Genomic DNA, 19,854 nt, shown 5'->3' with positions numbered 1-19,854 from the left:
AATTATGTCAGTGAACCAGTGACTCATGGGATGTACATGAACAGATGCTATGGTCAGAGGTTGCGTTCAGGCCCAGTACAGTGTTATAGGTAGGCGGATAGAGGAAGTGACTGGATCTTTTAGTTCCCTCAGCTCTGAAATCACCCAGAATAGATGATCAGAGTTAGATACCAAGAGTCACAATGTCAATATATTCAGAGTCCTGATGGGTTATTCAAGAAGGAACTAATTTATATTTTCTTTTTCTAGTGTTAAAACTTCATTTGTACAGGTTTGATAAGCCTATGTGGATACAATGTGATGAGTATTTCTGCTGTTTCTGGTTTACATCATACTATACATGATGCATAGTTTTGGCAGTACTCGTGACAGACCACTTCCCTGGGAAGGGAACAGATAGATGATAAAAAATACAGGGTAGACAGGCAGGAAGTGCTTTCAGGGAAAGGTGGGTGAGAAAGATTGTCAGGAGTTCTCCCTACTTGCCTGCCTGAGTAGGATTGTGCAAGTAATGGTCTCAAGGATTCACATTGTTGAGTGAGAGAGGGATTGCAACACCTTCTCAATATGATAACTTAGTCCTGTAGGGAAGACCATCCAACCTTACATCTGAGTATTAAAGACTACAGTTGAGCCTAAAATTTATTAGTACTCCTAATGCAGTAGGAGAAATTAATACTTGCAAAGAGTGATTGAGCATTGCAACCATCATTCCATAGTAACTCAATGTAATTTATCATCATCAAATTATATTTCCCAAAATAGAGCAGCTTAGTTGTTTAGCAAATAATTTGATTAGATTACATTAGATTAGCCTTTATTGTGTCTCCCTTGGGAGAAATTTACCTTGGACAAGCCAGGGAAACACGTCATGTAAGCTAGCAGATGCATACAAACTCTCATTTACAATTCCATCTATTAGCATTCAGTAATTTGATCAATAATGGCAGTAGAGAAAATTTAAAGCTATTTAACTTACAGTTTGGTACCCCGTACCTTTTTTCCATCCCTTTTTTTCACATTTTGAATTTTGGGTCAGAGTTTGATGGAAAGGTTGCCAAACCATGTAGAGATGCTGTAACAGATAATAGATTCAACAATTGTCCTATAAAATAGTAACATAAGGCTATTATTCACTCCATGGACCCTAAGCCTTCTTAAAAAATGCAAGCGCTAAATCATGCACACACCCATCATGAACACAGAAATACTTAAAAGTCGTCGCTTGTTCAACCTTCGTACTACTAATCAAACCCGGGCTGTGATCTCCAGTAGATCTTGATCTTGGATCGAAGGTCAATTCCTTATTTTTCTTTAGCTTTAACATTAGGTTTGAAAGCTTTAGTCACAACTGGGTTTTTTTTCCTTTTTTTTTCTTTCTTTTTCTTTTTTACATTTTTTGTTATCACTCTACAGCACAGGTGTTGCACTCCAGGCCTCGAGGGCTGGTGTCCTGCAGGTTTTAGATGTGTCCTTGATCCATCACAGCTGATTTAAATGGCTAAATTACCTCCTCAACATGTCTTGAAGTTCTCCAGAGGACTGGTAACGATCATGTGAGTCAGGTGTGTTGACCCAAGGTGAGATCTAAAACCTGCAGGACACCGGTCCTCGAGGCCTGGAGTCCAACATCCCTGCTCTACAGTAATGATGACTGGGAAAACCCAAAGTGGATGAATTAACCTAAAAAGACTTTCTAACCACTGTGTGCAATTTTGTTATTGTGGGTTATGAAGATTATATAAACATACCTTTTAACTTTTTTTTTTTTTTTTAATCATATTCATGAAATTGTTCTAGCTTCAGCTATATCTCATCTTCATCTGTGTGTCTCAGATTCCACAGGGGCAGTTGCACATAGCCCAGGTACCACAAGGAGAGGAGGTGCAGATCACACAGGACAGTGAGGTTAGTGTGCAAGTGCGCCCGTGAAAGAGGGGTTGTAAAATAGAAAAGAAAAATAAACAATCACCCTGAGTCACTTCTCTAGATTTATTAAATTCACTTCACTAAACATGTATCTAAAAAGAATATGACTGTTATGTAGAACGATGGCACCAGTGGTTGTAGTCAGCCGTCTGCTGATACCTACCTTTCTTTATTGTTTATAGTTAAGTCAAATTTAAGCAGAGTTAAGTTTCGGGGGTAGAAAATCAATTCTGTGTATGTTATTGTGGGGGAAGTTCACAATGTTAATTTGTATTGTTTGAATTTAGTTAATGTTTGTGATTTGAATTGTTTAAACAGCTATCTGAAATTATCCACAATATTTGTTAGAGCTGGAAGAATCTCCTGTTTTGATTAACAACCAAAAACAACCACTTCTATTCATTTTAGCTAGTCAATGGTAGGACTGGTATGATTTCCACTGCATTTGTTTAACTATAAACAAAGGAATACTTGAAAAATAAATTTTTTGCACGACATTACATCTATTCAGTGCCAACTTCTTACGGCAAGAGAACTGCTGATTAGCATAATATACAATGTCTTATAAGAAAGCATAAGTGTGGAATAATTGTCCTGATTACATTGATTTTACAATGGCTGTTTAATTTTGTAATCTCACAAGCAGCTTATTGTAGTCTCTAAACTAGTCTACTTCTACAAAGCAATTTAAACAAGTTTATCAAGAACCTGTATGTTTGTTTTGCTCACACAATTAGCTGGCAGCTAGCTGCTTGTCTGGTGTTGCGCTAGACGTTTTAGACATTAGTGAATTTTAGCCAAAGTAAAGTTTTTTCAGTGAACGTCTTATTGTTTATATATGCTATCTGCCAGATTATGCACAAGGTTTTGAATTTTGTTTTCATGTAATACCCAGGTGGCTTATTTTCCCCACCACACATCCTTGCATGCGCGCACACAGCCTGTCAGTTGAAATCAAACTCTAACTCCAAACCACCCCGACTTTTAAAGAGGAATTTCCGCATCAACATCTTTGCTAATGATTTTAAAGGATGTGGGAGAGAGATTTATTTCAAGGCGCCAGTCTGTGTACACATATATACATGTAATCACATACTGTATATGATTCAGGCCACACATGCTTGACAGCTCGGCATTTTTGCAAAAGCAATTGACACCTTAAGCAAGTGTTTTTCTAATTTCCTATTCGGTTCTACTCCTAGAGGACACTTAGAGGAAGAAATGCACAATTGAAGGAGAGAGACTGAGTAAATTGGAGGCAGAAAACACTAAAGCCTTTCCTGCACTTTGTGGCTGAGCCCAGATTTTTTTCCCCTGTCTTTTCTCTTTCGTATTCCATGCTATTGTTTGTTTTTTGGAGTTCAAAGCTTAGCAACAAAATCCCACTTCTCCCAACTGCCACTCACAGAATATGTTTTCATTAGGAACGGGCCCCTTTCATCAAAGGGATTGGTTTTAGTGTGCTTAAAAAGGAAATGAGCTGTTTGAGAGATTACACTGCTCTCTGGCCATATGGCAGCTCAGACAGTATTGCATATATACATGAGATAAAATTAGCTAGAGCAGAAACAGCTGAGACCTGAGGATAGCTAAATGTGTCTTGTATAATATCCTTTTGCAAAATGGTCCTGTTGATATCACTGTGGGTGTTTAGAGATTTTCTAATAGCCACTATATCTCGATCTGAGACAATCATGCACTTATGTCAGAGCAAACAGATTTCTTTTTATGTTAACAGGGAGTCGAACTCTATCCAGAAATGAAAATACATGGATGTTCCATTCACCTCCTCTCAAGTACAAACACTGGCAGGAACTTATCATGCTGACCTTTTCACACTGCATATCTGATTGGCTTAGATAGTTTAATGACTTGTTTAACTTAATGTGATTTCAGCTTCTTAAAGTAGTTAAACCAAAGTCTTTATATTAAAACATAGGGCTGCTGACTGACATGACATTTCTCAATTTCAGGGAAATCTCCAAATCCACCAGGTGCATGTTGGCCAGGATGGACAGGTAAGAACACATTTAAGCAAGATTTCTGTATGAATATGCAGAATGTGTAAGCAAGGGACACGATTTTTGGTATTGGAAGCTTTCTGGTTTTTGAGGCACTGCAATGCAGTCTTGACATATGTGGGGGGGAAAATGCAGATGGAATAGGAAGTCCTAAGTATATCTAGGATATCTGAAAAGCCAGCAACTGATAATTGATTAAAGTCCTGAAAAATTGACAGTTGCCAGGCAAGGCTAAATCCAGAGGCTTTTGGGTTGGGTTCTCAGACTGACAGCAACTCAAAAGATGTTATAAAACACTAACTGATCTTTGCTGTAGATTTTAAAATATATATATCTCATATTTTCATACTTCGTGGATTATGTTTGCAATTACACTGTCTGATTAGAGGTTAAAGGATGGAGCAGGTCATTATGACTTTGAGGAGATATTTTCTGTTGGCATTCATATATAATGTAAATGTGATCAATGAACCAGGTAAGGTGTCAAATAACAAAAGCTTGTGTCCCATTTATGTTTCAACACAGTATGTTTCAGGATAGACTAATTAGACACACACACACACACACACACACACACACACACACACACACACACACACACACACACACACACACACACACACACACACACACACAGAGCAAGATGTCTTTTGTGCTCTTGGTGTCCGTGTCTTTGTTCATACCACTCCCTTCTTTCCTTCTCTGTCACTGGACTGAGAGCCCTTCCTGTTCCTTTATTCTTTCCTCTGAGATCCAAGTGAGTCTCGATCAAAGCAGCGTTGGCTGTGTATCACCGATACATGCCACATATGGATGCCTGAAGACAACCACCATTTCACATTCATTATTTCATCATGTTTGTCTAGAAGCTAGGCTTTAGGGAAGGAAGTGCCTTCTCACGCTCCATCTGGTGGTTATACTATTTTGTTACCACAGGTGTGATTATGTAACAGCCTCAGAGGGCCTTTTCTTCCTGAATGGAGGCTACACAAACTCCCTCCTGGGATCATCAAAAGGAGATTGTTTACTTACCTTTTTTTTTTAAAGGCAATTAAGAGATGGGTGCGTCACAGACCCATCTTTAACTTATCTTATGGTGCATCACATGGCTGCTGGGTTTGTACACTTTGGTTGCCAACCTAGCACAAAAAAAGCATGCTGTCATCTGCAAAACGTTTTTACCAAACAATCTGATGTCACCCGTAGGTACGGCACACTATGGGGTAGTCAAATATGTGCAAGCATACTTTTCTACTAGCATAAAATGAAAGCATGGTAATTTTTGGTAGAGCTATAAAATGGTGACTCAGGCCAGCCTTTTTGGATTTTATTTCGGTGTCTCAGCAGTTCATTCTGCACATAAACAAAAGCTATTGTGTTTGAAAGCACTGTCGATTTACTGGTTTCTTCCAGGGTTTGTTATGAAAAAAGTCAAAAATAATCTGTAGCCTAAAATTCAGGCTTTCGTGGTCGTAAATTTTGTTGTCTTATAAAGTCTGGTCATAATTTTGTTTTTATCATAAACTGAGGAAACAATAAAACAAGGCTTTCTCTGTACACATTATGCCAGTAACCAGGGTAAAGAATGTAATGTAACAACCCATCTATGCAGTCAGTATGGTAATTGCTTTTTCCAATATGGTAAGATAAGATAAGATAAGATAAGATAAGATAAGATAAGATAAGATAACCTTTATTAGTCCCACACGTGGGAAATTTGTTTTGTCACAGCAGGAAGTGGACAGTGCAAAAGTTATGACGCAAAAATTCGAATACAATAAGAATAAATACAGTACACAGCTGTACAGAATAGAATAAAATAATATACTATATACAGTAGAATAAAATAGAATAAAAATATACAATAAGATAAAAATAGAATACGAATGCTATATACAACTGAGTAAAAATACAACGATGCCAGAAAAGATTATTGCACTTAGTGTTATTGCACATGTGTGGATGTGTGTGTTTGTTCAGTTAAAGTCTTTGTTGTGGAGTCTGACAGATACACTCATCAATAATATCTCAAAATCTGGAGCAAAGAAGGAGTTACACCACAGCCAGCAGCTGAAACCACTTGTTTCCAGCTGGTCAGTTCTTCATTTTATAGTCTGATTATGATCCCATCACTCAGTTCCCTCATAGGTTCAAGATGCCATTTACTCTGGATGTGCATACATTTGGGTTGCATGAATGCATCTGCTTTATATCAGATTTTTGTTGTTGTTACTGTTGTTTGTATTCCTTTATTGACTGTTAAGCTTGGTGCGTGTTGTCAATTGATTAAGGTAGTCAGCACACATCCATATGCTCCTTCTCTTCACACATGCGTGTTCATGTCCTCAGATGACCTGTTTGGTGAGCCTGACAGCAGCATTCCTCTCCGTCTCTCTCTAAGATCTTAGAAGGAGTTTTGGCTAGAGTGTGGTTTAGATTTTGTCCCATTACACACATTTCCAGCAGTTATTCATATGAGTTCAAAGAGTGCATGAACTACTCTTGCAGATTGCCATTGGGGTTAGCTCTTCTTTGTGGTATACACCATGATTTGCATGGCATAGATTAAAAAAAATGTAACTTTTGAAACTGTATTTTTTGTGGGGGATTTTCATGTGTGTTGCATCCCAAGATAGAGGAACTAAAAGCTCTGTATTCCTCAGGGGGTATCTGAGAGTCTATTCCAATGAAAAGCTCCTTTATTTTTTTTCTTATCACTCCCTTTTTTAAAGCTCATATTTTTGTTGGGTTTGTAAAAAGATATCAGAATTGTTCCAAAACAAACACCAAGTGACTTACTCTGCTAGACCTCATGTTGTAGGTCGAGTTGTTCACACACATCCAGTTACATGCGACAATGGCAGTATCTCTTCAATTACAAATTCTCATATTCTCATGCACTGGAGGGAGAGCAAATCTTGGGTCAACTCTTAAATCTTGATAACATGCAGTTAAATCACTGAGCCATTTAAAAGAAACGGTGCTTCCACAAGTATGTTAGTAGTAATAGCACTTACTCAGGAAAATGACAGATTATAGCTATATTATGATTGCTGCAGTGTGTCTTGGAACGTCATTTGTTAAGAACCTCAGACACACAGTAAAGATCACACTTGATCCTGATGTGTATTTTCTTAAATGTGTAATTTGTCTGTTTACAGAGAGCCTTACATCAAATGGACTATGAATGCAAAAAAAAAAAAAAAAAAAAAAAAAAAAAAAATGGACTATGAATGATGTCAGTGTTTTTGTAATCTGGCAGACTAGTGCTGAGGCTATGTTGGTGTAACCTAGCCTACGCAATTCATCACAGAAAAGCCATCTTTTTATCTCACTCTGGGACCACTTCTTCTTTATTTAACTTTCACTACACTTATGTAGTGTAGTTGTGGCTATGGTTGTCTTTTAAAAGCTACCTGCCACATCCATTTTCTGTTAGATATTTACACTCTGTGGTACTATTTGAGCTATATTTGGACCTGATACCCACATCAAAATAAAGTCAAATTTTCAGCTCAGCACTGATTTTTATTTTTTTTTCTAAATAACTGTATAGCTCTTTTGGGGACTTCTAATCCATGTTTATTTCCTTTTTATAAGGTGGTCTGGCTTGCATTATTCTGTCTCATCAGTCTGTTATGCGAGTAGACTTTATATGAGTCATATCTGGTCACAGTCTGTATAGTCTGAATAATCACTCCTAAAGTTTCAAATTACGATGTCATCTTTCATTGGGATGATGAGTCTGAATCTGGCTTTACAAGCTTTATCATGAAAGATGTTAAATAACTTCTTCTGTTGATTTATATCCTTGTCTCTTTACCAGGGACTGTTAAAGATAGTGGACAGGTTAATTTTGGAGTTTTTGCCAAATCGATCTTTTTTTAAACTCTCATATTAACACGTTTTTACTAAATAGCATGTTTTGTGAGTTCAAATCTACCTTTATGTTCTAAACAGACAATACTGCCTGTTCACAGAAACATATTGATATTCTAGTTTTGGATTCTTTGGTTTTAGAACAATGGTGGAGAGTCCCGGGTACTAAACCCCTACTGGGGCTGTCTCAATCAAGGTGTTCCTTAGAGTTGCTAAACACCTATAGATCTGAGTCATCACACGAGTCAAGTTGTGGGTTACTCCTGTCGCTGGGGCTGAGAGGTGAAACTTCTATGAAACATTGCCCCAACACGGCTGATAGCTGGTGCCATAAGCCACCACCTATGTTTAAAAATGGTAATTCACAGTGGATATAGATGGCCTCCTTTACTAGTCTCTAAAAACATCTGTCTTCTCTATCTAAAATGTGGCATCCTCAAAAGAGTGTCCTTTCTCCTTTAAGTAAGGCTAAGTTTTGTTGGATTATTAATACATTTGCAGTATATACCTATACAGAACATGCTTTGCTGGCAGTCTACCGTCTATCCATCTATCATCTTTTGTATTGCTACTAGAGACTATGTCCATGCAGTGAGAAGAGAAATGTGCGGCACACATCTTAGTTTTGCACGTTTGTCTAATGCTACAGCCACATTAGGGAAAACAGTCCAGGAGACAACTGCATGACCAAAATGATTGTTACTGTGTGCAATGATTTTCTGATCTTGTTACCTTTGAAATGGTGCTTGAAATGCTTCTAACCAGGTGTGCAACCAATTGCAGTCAGTTGCCAAAGGGACTTTAGTGCGTTAAGACAGCAATAAAATATCTATAACACAGAGACGGTCTGCTTTCAGTTTGAAACTGAATGGGGTGAAGTTGGCAGTTACAACCTGATCGACTGAGTGATTAACTTTGATAAATCTGCTGCCATATGCATACTCGGAAATTCACACTAACTACTTATATTCAGAGCCCAGCATGTACTTCATAGATTTGAAACAGAAATTCCTCTTTCATGGTTATTGCAGGACAGCAATTTAACTGCTAACATATGGATTTTAACTTCTATATAGGAATATAACCCAAATACAGTAAGGGGAGTTATTTGGAAACCTTTGCTAGGTCGTCCGAGAGTGACTGCTGTCAGTATAAGTCAGACCATTTGGATCACATGCAGCCACAAGTTGAGTGCTGCACGATCAGCCCCTTGAGCAATCACTTGGTCACTGCAGCTACTTCAAGTTGGGCACTGAATATGAAAAAATTCAATGCTATCACTGGACAACCACCAATTTAGTCACAGTGAGGCAAGTCCCATTTTTTGCATGCTAGTGTGATTGAGCCATTGTGTAGTACAGATGACTGTAGAGGGTTGCTTTTTTTGTTTTTTTTGCATCTACACTATAGTATACATTTGTGCATTATGGATGCAGATGTTTTTGTTACTTCTACCATGGGAGTCTGTGCCAACTCAGCCATGAACTTGGTGCCACTGTGCCAGCTGAAAGTCTGAGCAAAACTGGTTTAGAGCGATCCAAAGTTCCCAAATTGCTCATAAAACCCTCTCATGCGGACGGAAGAGAAGGCAGACCATGAAGCTATAAAATAACTAGCCTTTTACTGCACTGCCTGTCTGCCATAGCCTCTTATCTTATGCCCTTCTGTATCTCTGCTGTGATCTTATCCTGCACTGATGCAGACCAAATGGAGGATTAGAAGATGAAAGGAGTGACTGATGAGAACAGGAGAAAAGAGAAAATATGGGGAGGGAAAGGCATTAAAAAAATGCCTGAAAGACATGTTTTGTAATGCTGATGATTTAAAAACAGACACCAGCTGAGCTGGTGAACAAAAGCACACTCTGTAATACAAATGCAATGTACCAGGTATAACTGGTTAAAAACACAGGAGGAGATTGTGCCCTCTGCTGGACTATTGCCTGGCTCAGGCAAATACAGTATGCTCACAATGGCTGCTGACAGTTCTACGTGCAGGTGTTATTTTTTTCTTGGATACCCGCTGCAAAACTGTAATAACTGCATCTTTTGTGCTTTTGAGCTGATATTCAAATGCAAAACATTCTTAGCAATACTGGCCAAAAATACTTTTATTTTACTTTATTAAACTTTTATTTGATCTAATGTTATTTGATGTGCTCGAATCTTCACTGCATGTAATCTATATCTCTGAATAGACAAGTCAGTAAACTTCAGCTAAACTGGTTTTTGGAAGCAGACGAATGCTCGTCACATCTTGCTTGCAAATCTTTTTCTGAAAGCTCTGCAGTCTTTCATTTATGTTGAGCAAAGTCGAAGCGGTCTGCGGGCAAGATTGACTCTTGCCATCTCGCCATAAAGGCCTGAATGATGGAGAGCTGCCATCTTTAAATTAGAATTCTTGAGGTTCTGCTAGAGCGGCAGGTGGGTCTTCATGACCAAGGCTCTTCCTGCTCAGTTATTTTGTTTTGGCAGTTTAGCCAACGGTACAAACTTCACAGTTAACAACCTACTTTACTCCTAGTAAGACTGTATGCATTGCTTTGTGTGGGTGGGGGTTGTTTTGTTTTTGTCTTTGTTTTTGTGTATGTCCAACTGATACTCTTTGACACATTTGGACTTCAGTCAAGTGGATACTTTATAGAAGAGATTTCATTGTTTTTATTTTTAATTTTCGTATGTTTGCAATAATGTCAATAAATAGAACATGAAGCGAATCAGCTCCAAACATTGCCTGATTCCACTGAACGTGAATCGCAAACACAAAGAATCTCATATTAAAACATGCAGTTTGGGTTATTAGAGGACTCTTCCAGTCAGATGGCTTTAAACCTAAGCTATGTCAGTCTGTAAATGCAGCACATCTCAAGAGACTACTATAAAGCTTTACGAAATTTACTGATCCCATCATCTGCCTGCATCATTTATCGATGATGGACCTGATTACCTCCCATCTGGGGTTTTAAACATGTTGTTCTCTCACCCCACCTCATTTTCCCTCAGTTGAAAGTTTGCCATCCTTTTCTGTCATCGCATGTTTTGGTGCATCTGTTGAAACATCCCAAATAACAATGTTCATGGCCGGTATGAGAACTGGGTCATAGAACTGAGTCCAGCTCTGCACTGGTCCCTCCAGTCTTTTCTGCCAGGACATTCAAACATAGAGCAGATACAAATAGTTTTAGGGTGATGGTGAGGGAAGCACACAGTGTTACTGGACAAGATAGGGATAAAGGAAAGGAAAGGAAAGGAAAGGAAGAGTACAGGAAGACAGTGAAAGTAGAGTTTAAGAGGAAATGGGGATTACTATGTTTGACTCGAGCTTTGTGAACTTATGATATTGTAAGCACTTTTGTTGCCTGTTGTTGGTTAGGGTTGTTGCAGGTCTGCTGTGTGAGGACAATGTGTTTTTGTTCCTTTCTACACAAAAGGCAAATGTTTGAACAATAAGTAGGCTTAACCTCACAGAATCAAGGTGTGATGGAATCAGACTGCTGGCTCATGGCCCAAGTTGTTTTCCGAAATGTGGTTTCTGGTATTTAAGGGGATGTTGAAATTCCTGTGATTGACAATGTTGGGCCAGGATAACAATTAAAAGATACAAACAAAATGTTTTATGACCAGGGTTTAGTATAAGTGGATTGTACGTAAGCCTTCAAGGATTTGGAAGACTAGTGGTGGATCACGTTTCAAAGAAGTGGTCTGCTTCATGTCTTGTGGCATCATGGGGCAGAGATAAAGGGACACAGATCGGGGAATCCTAGTTCTTTGTGTGTGTGTGTGTGTGTGTGTGTGTGTGTGTGTGTGTGTGTGTGGGAGGGAGGGGGTATTTGTAAGTGAGCTTTTCAGAGTTGTTCAGAGGAGGATACCCCCAGTGGTGTTTTCTTTCGTCTGTGTGGGCAAAGTCTGTGTCGCTGGCTGTGTGAGTAAGAGAGACCAGATGTCTTAGATGCATTTCAGTATGAGTCACCCTCAGCACAGGCCTGGTGCATATCTGCCTTACCAGTGTCAGGCATAGATGGCTCCATCATCATCATTCAATGCTGCAACCTCTGTAACCAAGTCCATGAAGCACCGTTGTCATGTAAATTTCTTAATTAGTGAATTTATCACACATGAGTCATAATTTTGAGACTAACGTTCAACAGTCTTTCGAATTATTCTTGACATATTTACAGCAGACCCTGATTTTACTGTTACTACAGTAAAGAATGGCAATTTTAGCAAAACAACTTCCCTGATTTAAAATTAACCTCCAAAATGGGGTTACCAGTGTAAATGCTTTCTGTTAATCTGTGTGTGTTGGATAAATAAAAACTCCAGAGAAAGGATGAGGTAGAAGTACCCAAGCTTTATTTCACTGAAACTGGAAAATCTACAGGAAGCAGTAAAAGTAATTCTAATAGATTCATAGTTGATGTGATGCATCAGTGAGTTAAAGACTCCCAATAAGCTACACGCTGATGAAAGATGACAGATGTCTTTCGCAACAAATCTGAGATTTGAATTTGTTGGATTCTTGGCTGGTGTGTGTCAAAGGCGCCGAGTGCATTTAAGGTTTTCTGTTATGGAAGTGCTTTGGAAGCCTAAAGGGTCAGCTAGAGGTAATTTGGACATGTCAGTACGTGAGATCTAATTTTCACTGCAATTTTCTTTGTTTTGTATTTATGTATTAAAAGGACAGTGGCACAATTGAAAACAAACATAAGATGCATTGCTTTAGACAACTGAGGAAAATTACATTTGGCCTCAATAATGCGTGTTTGCAAATCTAACTAGATAAAGGATCTTGTTGCGATGGGTAGTTTGGGCAGTGCTGTATTTTCTTCATTGAATTTTACAACCTGTATTTATCATCTTCCCTGGCTCCATTGAATTAAACAGAATAATTGGAAACATGATAAAGGCATCCTTTTAAATCATGAAATTTACTGACGCTATAAAAATGGCGTGGTCAATTAGGCAAGCCAAGTTTGGATTTATGCTAGAGAACAGTGAAAACCGTCAATGAAATGTACTTCTCTTTCATGTTTAAGGGGCCCTATTCTTAATTACAGCTGTTATTTTTGTCATCAGTTCCCTTTTGATTTTCTGCTCTGGATCAGAACTCAAGTGAAGTTGGTTTTATCATAAAACTTTTCTGAGCCCTGCCTGAATCCGACTCCCAGTCTGCTGGTGGGAGTTGTGAAGCAAAGGATGCAAGGGAGGGCTTGATTCTTTGCAGGTGTTGAGCTCTAGTGTAGAAACACTTTGATGGTGTGGGTGGAAATGGGAAGCTTTGGTTCAGGTCACAAGTTCATGTATAGCATACATAACAAGTTTCAAAGAAGTATATTTAGCTAGGAGATATATCTGTCAGAAATATATGGTAAAGATGCATCAACAAATGAGTGGAGTAATTCTCAAAACATAGAGGGGAAAAATCAATACTATAGTTTTTAATTTCAGTGTTTTGACTTCATTGAGTCACATTACAATCTGAGGTCCAGCTGAAATCAGAATAGCCAGCGTAAGACTCAGCAGTAAAATAAAAGGCATATGTAACAAAGCGGTAATGACTGCAGTGAGACATTTTACAGTCGGTGTGATCATTTCCCCAGTTCACACAAAACAATCACTTAGAGCACTTCTGTGTCTATGGCCATCTTTATGGCCAAGTTGAACCCAGGCCTTACTCCCTCCCCCTGCCCCCCACTCCTCCACTTTGACCGCACCTACCCACCCGGAGCTAGTGTTTCTGCTTGGACATCTGTTCAGGAATGGCTGTTGCAGATGTTGTTGACGGCTATTAAGCAGAGAGGAAGTTCCAGGCACTCCAAAGTCCAAATGTTTCTTTTTTCATTTCCCTGTTTTGGTTTAGTTTTTTTTTCTCCAGATCTGAAAGAAGAGGCGGTATTCCTACGGGAGTGATAGGAACCAGATTTTTATTGGTCTCTTTTGCTACAATATAGTCGGTATGAATTTTGTTTCCTGATAAATAGAGGGTATGTTTCTATGCCGCTATATTTGATTCCCAGTGTAATTTTAGCAAGGGAAGCACAATATTTAGAAACTTAGACACACACGCACGCTAACAGGGTGACTCATAGCATCACCCGATCCACAGCTGAGTTTAAGTGAGACCTCCTGAAAGACTGGGAATTAATGCCAGCTTGCATCTGGCTCATGCCTTGTGAATGCTGGTTGTCTCACTGTTGCATTACTCTTGGATGGTGACTGAGGATGAGGATGGGTATTCAGAGGTGTCTTTTTTCTTAACACCCATTACCTTTGTGTAAATCAAGTGTAACTACTTTCATATGAAGTGAATGCAGAAAAAATTTAAATTGAATTAAAGCAAGTAAATGAAGACTTGGTAAAGAACTTTGTTTATCCTTTTCGTTATTTTCCTTCGCTGTTGGAGTTGCGAATGTTTTCTGCATCAGGCTGCTGTTGTTGTTCACTTGTCTTTCCTCTCCCATTGCTGTATTTCTTTAGCGTCCTGGATCCATTACTGAAAGCATTACAGCATCAGCAAAAGATTTATTCTTTTCTTCCCTTTTTCTCTCAAGACCGTGATAGCTAACAAAGCCTACAGAGAATTGCTCTTCTCTCCAGTACTGTGGGGCAGTACCATAGCTTTTAATGCTCCCTGGCTGCTCTTCTCTTTGGCACTTGGTCATGAAGGTGGCCGGCCATTCAAACTGATTATTTAAGACTTCAAATCCCCAAAACCTTGAGGTCAACAGTAACTTATTCTCTTAAGATCCACTGGTGGCCCCTATGTCTGACAAATTAAGCCCCCTAGATCAAATCTAATATGTTGGGCAACGTTTTAAGTGACTTCTTCCAAATCGTAGTTGAAAACCGATGTTATTATGCAATCAGGCCAAGTAAATTTTTTCAGTGTCAGGAGACTCGTGTGTTCCAAGTACAAACACTTCTCACCTTGTATAATGTATAATTTGTTTCTACTTACAGTCTATTTGTTGATTCAGCCTAATTTACAAAAATCATAACTTTTTACCTCGTGAAAACTTTTCTTGATATATTAAAGTGATCTTTGTTTTTGCATCATTGCCAACCAGCCTAATGATGATTATGTTCTATTAGCTGAATGAGCGGTAATTATCATCAGTACTCAAAGAATTGCTTTATAGTGCTTTATATAAACTTCCAACCTTGAGGTAATTATAGACAACAAAACTATAATTTATGCTAATGGGGGAGAAAGATAAAGAAAACCACAATTTATCCCCTGATTAGATTTAGTTGTTATGAGCGAGAGCATTTTGTCTTGCTGTTTTAGACTGACTTTATACTTTAGAGCCAAGCATGACAGTATTATCCTCAAATACTGGAGACGAGTTGTTCTGACAAAGAAAGTCGTGGGACAGGATATGGACCCGAGAAGTTCGTGTGTAATCGCTGCAGAGATCTCACACACTGTTCCAACTTTGTAAATGCTTTTGTGAGTCTGTGGGCTGCTCCTCACAGCTGAGAATGCAAACTGCTCTCAAATGGAGGTTCAGACGTTAATTGAGTGAGACAAGTGTTTACAATCTCATGTGTCAACCATAGCATCCCTTAAACCCCGGTAATTGTACACTTAGATACAGTAAGTACTGACGTATGATCATGCTTGAGTTTATGCACACAGGCACACATACTCAATGTACGATTTCAGACAGACAAGCACTTGAAAGAAGCCAGTTTTGATCCCTAATAGAAGAGTAGAGACTGTAGAGATGCAATGGATGTCTGCCATAATGAAACCATTAAGCAGGTGGATCTTTCCTCTTAGTTTCTCACCGAGCTGTCTGTCTGAACACTTTTAGCATATAGTTTCTAAAATATGATGGCTGTTTCAAGAATGTAAACGTCGTTTGACACAGAAGGAAATGCAAATGTTTCCCAGAATTGTTAGCATTATACACCGTTTCTGTATGCTAAATAAACATATAACTGGAGACAGAAGGCAGGGAGCTTTAATTTAAACTGAGTTTGAAGATTGGAAGAAGACGACTAGCTCTATCAGGATTTTTTAGTCTTAATGCTAAGTTGGCTGGCTGCTGGCCTCAGTTTCAGATTTATAGTAAAGATATAAAAGTGTAATATCTTAACATGTTGAGTATGAACATGAAATCCATTTTTTTTTAAACGTATGAGTCGTCTTTACACCAAAACTCCAGGCTAAGGCTCTAAATATTTCAGTGTTTTATAGGTTCTCACTCAGTGTGATTCCTTTGACCCAGATCTAACAGATGACTAGATTATCAGAATCAGAATCAGAATCAGAATGGGTTTATTGCCAGATGTTGAGGTTTACAACATTAGGAAATATACTAGGTCAGCCCACTTAGCCTCGATCCACTCCTGTCCTTGAAGCGTCCTAATTATCTCATTGAGTGAGTCAGACTGATTTCTTACACTAATAGCTTCCATCGGGCTGGCTTGGCCTAACATACTGTGGTGGTGAAGCAGCACATTTTGTGGTCAGATTGGCAGAACTTCTTGCCGGAGGGTACTGGGGTGGTTAACTGAACCTTTGGGGCACATCACAAGCTCAGAACTTTAAAGTAATGGCTGGGCTGGGGGGTTGGGAAGCAGTGTGGGATGTTACAGGGCAGCAAACATCATCTGTAATGAGTTTTTTTTTTCCTTCCTTTTTTTTTTTTTTTTTTTGCCAGCTTGCATTTTTGGCCCTGTGTGTGTGTGTGTGTGTGTGTGTGTGTGTGTGTGTGTGTGTGTGTGTGTGTGTGTGTGTGTGTGTGTGTGTGTGTGTGTGTGTGTGTGTGTTAAGCATATGCAAGATTATCTCAGCACTAAGGGCACCTTGAATAGGACCGAAGTATAGAGCTCTCATAACTAAAAGCTTTCCAGGCATCACTGAAATAAGGAAAAAAAATATCAATAAGATCCTGCTGTCAGGTCATGTTGAAATGCATTTCTTCAAACCATGCACAAGCACAAAGCTTAGTGAATATTTCCCTCCATCTCTCTTTTTGTATGCTTGTGTTGACAGGATGATTGTATGTTAATTTGTATGTCTGTTGTCACATGAAAGATTTGTTGTCCAAATTAACAGCAGTGCTCTGCAAGTGTATACATGCAATGCAATCCTCTCTGTTGGTGGTTGCAGTCTATCTATAGGAACCACGTCAACGAACTAAAGCTCTACTCAACAACACTCCAGCTGCACTGCACTGCTCTGTAATTAGAGCATCAAAACCGCAGATCTCTAATGTTGTCTGGCTGACTTTCAGCGCCGTGGGAGATTAGGATCCCCTTGCGATGTCTCACTAACCATTCTCCAACAGTTTCCTTTCTTTTTCTAAATTTGAACCCAAATAAAAAACATTGCTGGTGAGCATAACACATTATAGAACCCAGGAAAACAGAACTTAATTGAAATGACTGGATCATAAAGTTTCTCTTAGATGTGATGTATAACCCAAGAGTGGGATGCGGAGAAGTGAGAACAGTGGGGATGAAATGTTTATTTATGCCACCACATGACTCGTTCCTAGTTGCCAAGTTTCTTGCTGCATTTGTGTGTCATCATGCTTGTACTCAGTGATGACTGTAATCATTAAAGACATAAAAAACATCAGATAGGACATCAATAAAATATTCCTGTGGTTGTTTCTTATTGCGTTTGCTGTAAAATAATGAGTTTTCTTATGATGGATTTTTACACTTGGCAGTGGGGAAACGTATTGAATATGTTTTATTCAGCTCAGTTTTTCTAACTGATTCATGAAAAATCAGAGAAAGGACTAAAAATCCCAGTTGTGTTTGACCTTTCCGCTTTCATCGCCACTCTTTTTCTGCTCTAGGTGCTTCGTGGAGCTCAGTTGATAGCTGTCGCTTCAGCTGATGGAGGAGCCACAGCAGTGGAGGGCTCCCCACTCCCACCTGACATCCAAGTGCAGTATGTCCAACTAGCTCCTGTTGCAGATCACACGGCTGCTGTACAGGTAAAACACAAACACACACACCCTCCAAAAAAAGGCAAACTCCGCAAAGAGCACATTGAGTGTAACTGAGTAGCCTCATGGAACAGATCCCCCAGTAGTAATCTTGCAATTTTATTGCTTGCTTTTAGTTATTCCACAATAAATATTGCATTTCAGAATACTGTAAGAAAACATGTCATGTCTGTTTTGATGTTGATCACTTTTGTCTAGTTTGTAAATAAACTGTAAATATAATCTGTTTTCTGTTAAAATGATGCCAGTCAGACTCCGTAAACAAAACAAACAAACATTAAGATGCCAAATTACCTCAAGAATCAAGAATGTATATAAATCCAAATGGGGCTGGTTTCATTTTCTTGAGCTAGGATGCATCTTGGAGCTTGCAGTTATTGCTCGAAAAGGAAATGTACAGTCTTCTACCTTTAAATGTATTTATTGAACTGCTTTACCATTCATGAAGAGGCAGTAAATGTACTGTATATTTTCATTATGCTGTTCAAATATTGCTTCAAAAATTTAGCTAAAGTACTTGTAGGTACACCAAATCTGCTTTTCTCCTTTTCTTATACCATCGCTTAAATGGCATACATTCTGCTTTCTGTCATTATGACAGGTGTTTGGACAAACAGTAATTAAACATAATCAAGTTGAGGTGGAATGTTACAAGAGGGGAGAAAGTAGTAATTAGTAGATATTTCTAAAATCCTTCAATGAGTGAGCTTGCTGAGCAACAGCCACATGTGGAATCAGGATGTTGTGCAGACACTTGCCTTTGTAGTCTTTGAAGTGGTCACTTTAACCCTTCAAAAAATGCACGTCTCCTTTGTTCTGTCATCTTTTCTTTTCCCCAGATATGATGAATATTTAGTCCTTTTTTTCCTACTTTTTTCCTTGACGCGTGTGCTACGAGTCAGGTTTTTGTGGTGTGATAATGTAAATAGGCGGAATTTCAGCCTACTTCTGGTTCCAGTCCTGTCCTGATATGAATCAGGACAGGCTTATTCATCTCCCTGTAAGAAATGCAGAGCAAATGTGCTGACCAGCCATACAGCAGTGGATTTGAAAGGGAAAAAAAAAAGATTTTGCCTTTTGAGTAAGGAATTGCTGTCCATAGTTGTCTCAATAATCTGTTCCTTGCCGATTTGAACACGAAAGTAGTTAGAGCATTTTATACTGATTACATTTTTTGGGTGTGGATTATACACATACTGATGGCCTTGTTATACAATTTATTTGTGTACTGAGCCCACAAAGTTTTTGCCACTCAATGTACTGTATTTCAGAATCTGTACTTTATATTTCTGTGCGCAGTGAGAATTCAAGCTGTTTGTTTACACAAGTGATTTGTTTGAATGAACCTTTAAATCTAAAATGAGCTCATTTTTTTCCTAATGTTGGATTGTACACAGATCTTGACAGATATCAACAAAGTTGACAGAAGTCTGATCAGTCACAAGTGTGATGTTGATGTTGAGTAGAGCTGGGGTTCACCAAGAGCATGTGGACATGCTCAACAACAGACTGAAACTGCTCATAAACAGCGGTGTGTTTATTAACCGAGTAGACTTTAAGCTCCCATTCTAAGATGTTTTAAAACACATCTGTATGCTAACATTGATATTTTTCCAGGTTTAAATGAAAAACTTTACCCGAAAGGACCTAATAAAACAAAGGACATGTAGGCTGTATTGTTTTGATATCCTAGTTTAAACGTTGTTAACTTTCTCTTCAGAGTTCATAGAAAGGTTATTTCTTTTCCTGCTTTTCTGCAGTCTGCTAAGTCAAGACACTGGCTCTCATCTGTTTACACACATGTGGAAGCATTCATGCAACATGCTGGAAAATTACTCCAGATTTTGCATTTAGTTTTCTCTGCATTTTCTTCTTTTTCTTATTTAATAGTTTCCATTAGACATATGAAGTGGTGCGCAATGCAAGGCGATATATTTTTTATCTAAAGAATGCATAGCATTTCTAACTTCTGGCTAAACTGTGACACAGTTTAAAGCTGAGACTGCAAAGCACCGGCAGCCTGGTTTTAGTACACATGTTACATATTTTCGTTCT

At 38.6% G+C, this 19,854-nt stretch overlaps 1 protein-coding gene across 3 annotated transcripts in view; it reads left to right on the top strand.

Annotated features, from left to right (window-relative positions):
• Positions 1–19,854, top strand: part of banp (BTG3 associated nuclear protein) — a 34,976-nt gene that overhangs the window by 12,345 nt on the left and 2,777 nt on the right. For all 3 annotated transcript variants that reach the window (XM_080874804.1, XM_080874803.1, XM_080874805.1), the window contains 3 exons: positions 1,837–1,908; positions 3,903–3,947; positions 17,647–17,787. In XM_080874804.1, the coding sequence (XP_080730930.1) occupies positions 1,837–1,908; positions 3,903–3,947; positions 17,647–17,787 (258 nt within the window). The remainder of the gene's footprint in view (positions 1–1,836; positions 1,909–3,902; positions 3,948–17,646; positions 17,788–19,854) is intronic.

This window comes from Rhamphochromis sp. 'chilingali' (genome assembly GCF_963969265.1).
Source record: "Rhamphochromis sp. 'chilingali' genome assembly, chromosome: 2".
NCBI classification, from domain to species: Eukaryota; Metazoa; Chordata; class Actinopteri; order Cichliformes; family Cichlidae; genus Rhamphochromis; species Rhamphochromis sp. 'chilingali'.
This window is presented reverse-complemented; position numbering and strand designations above follow the sequence as displayed.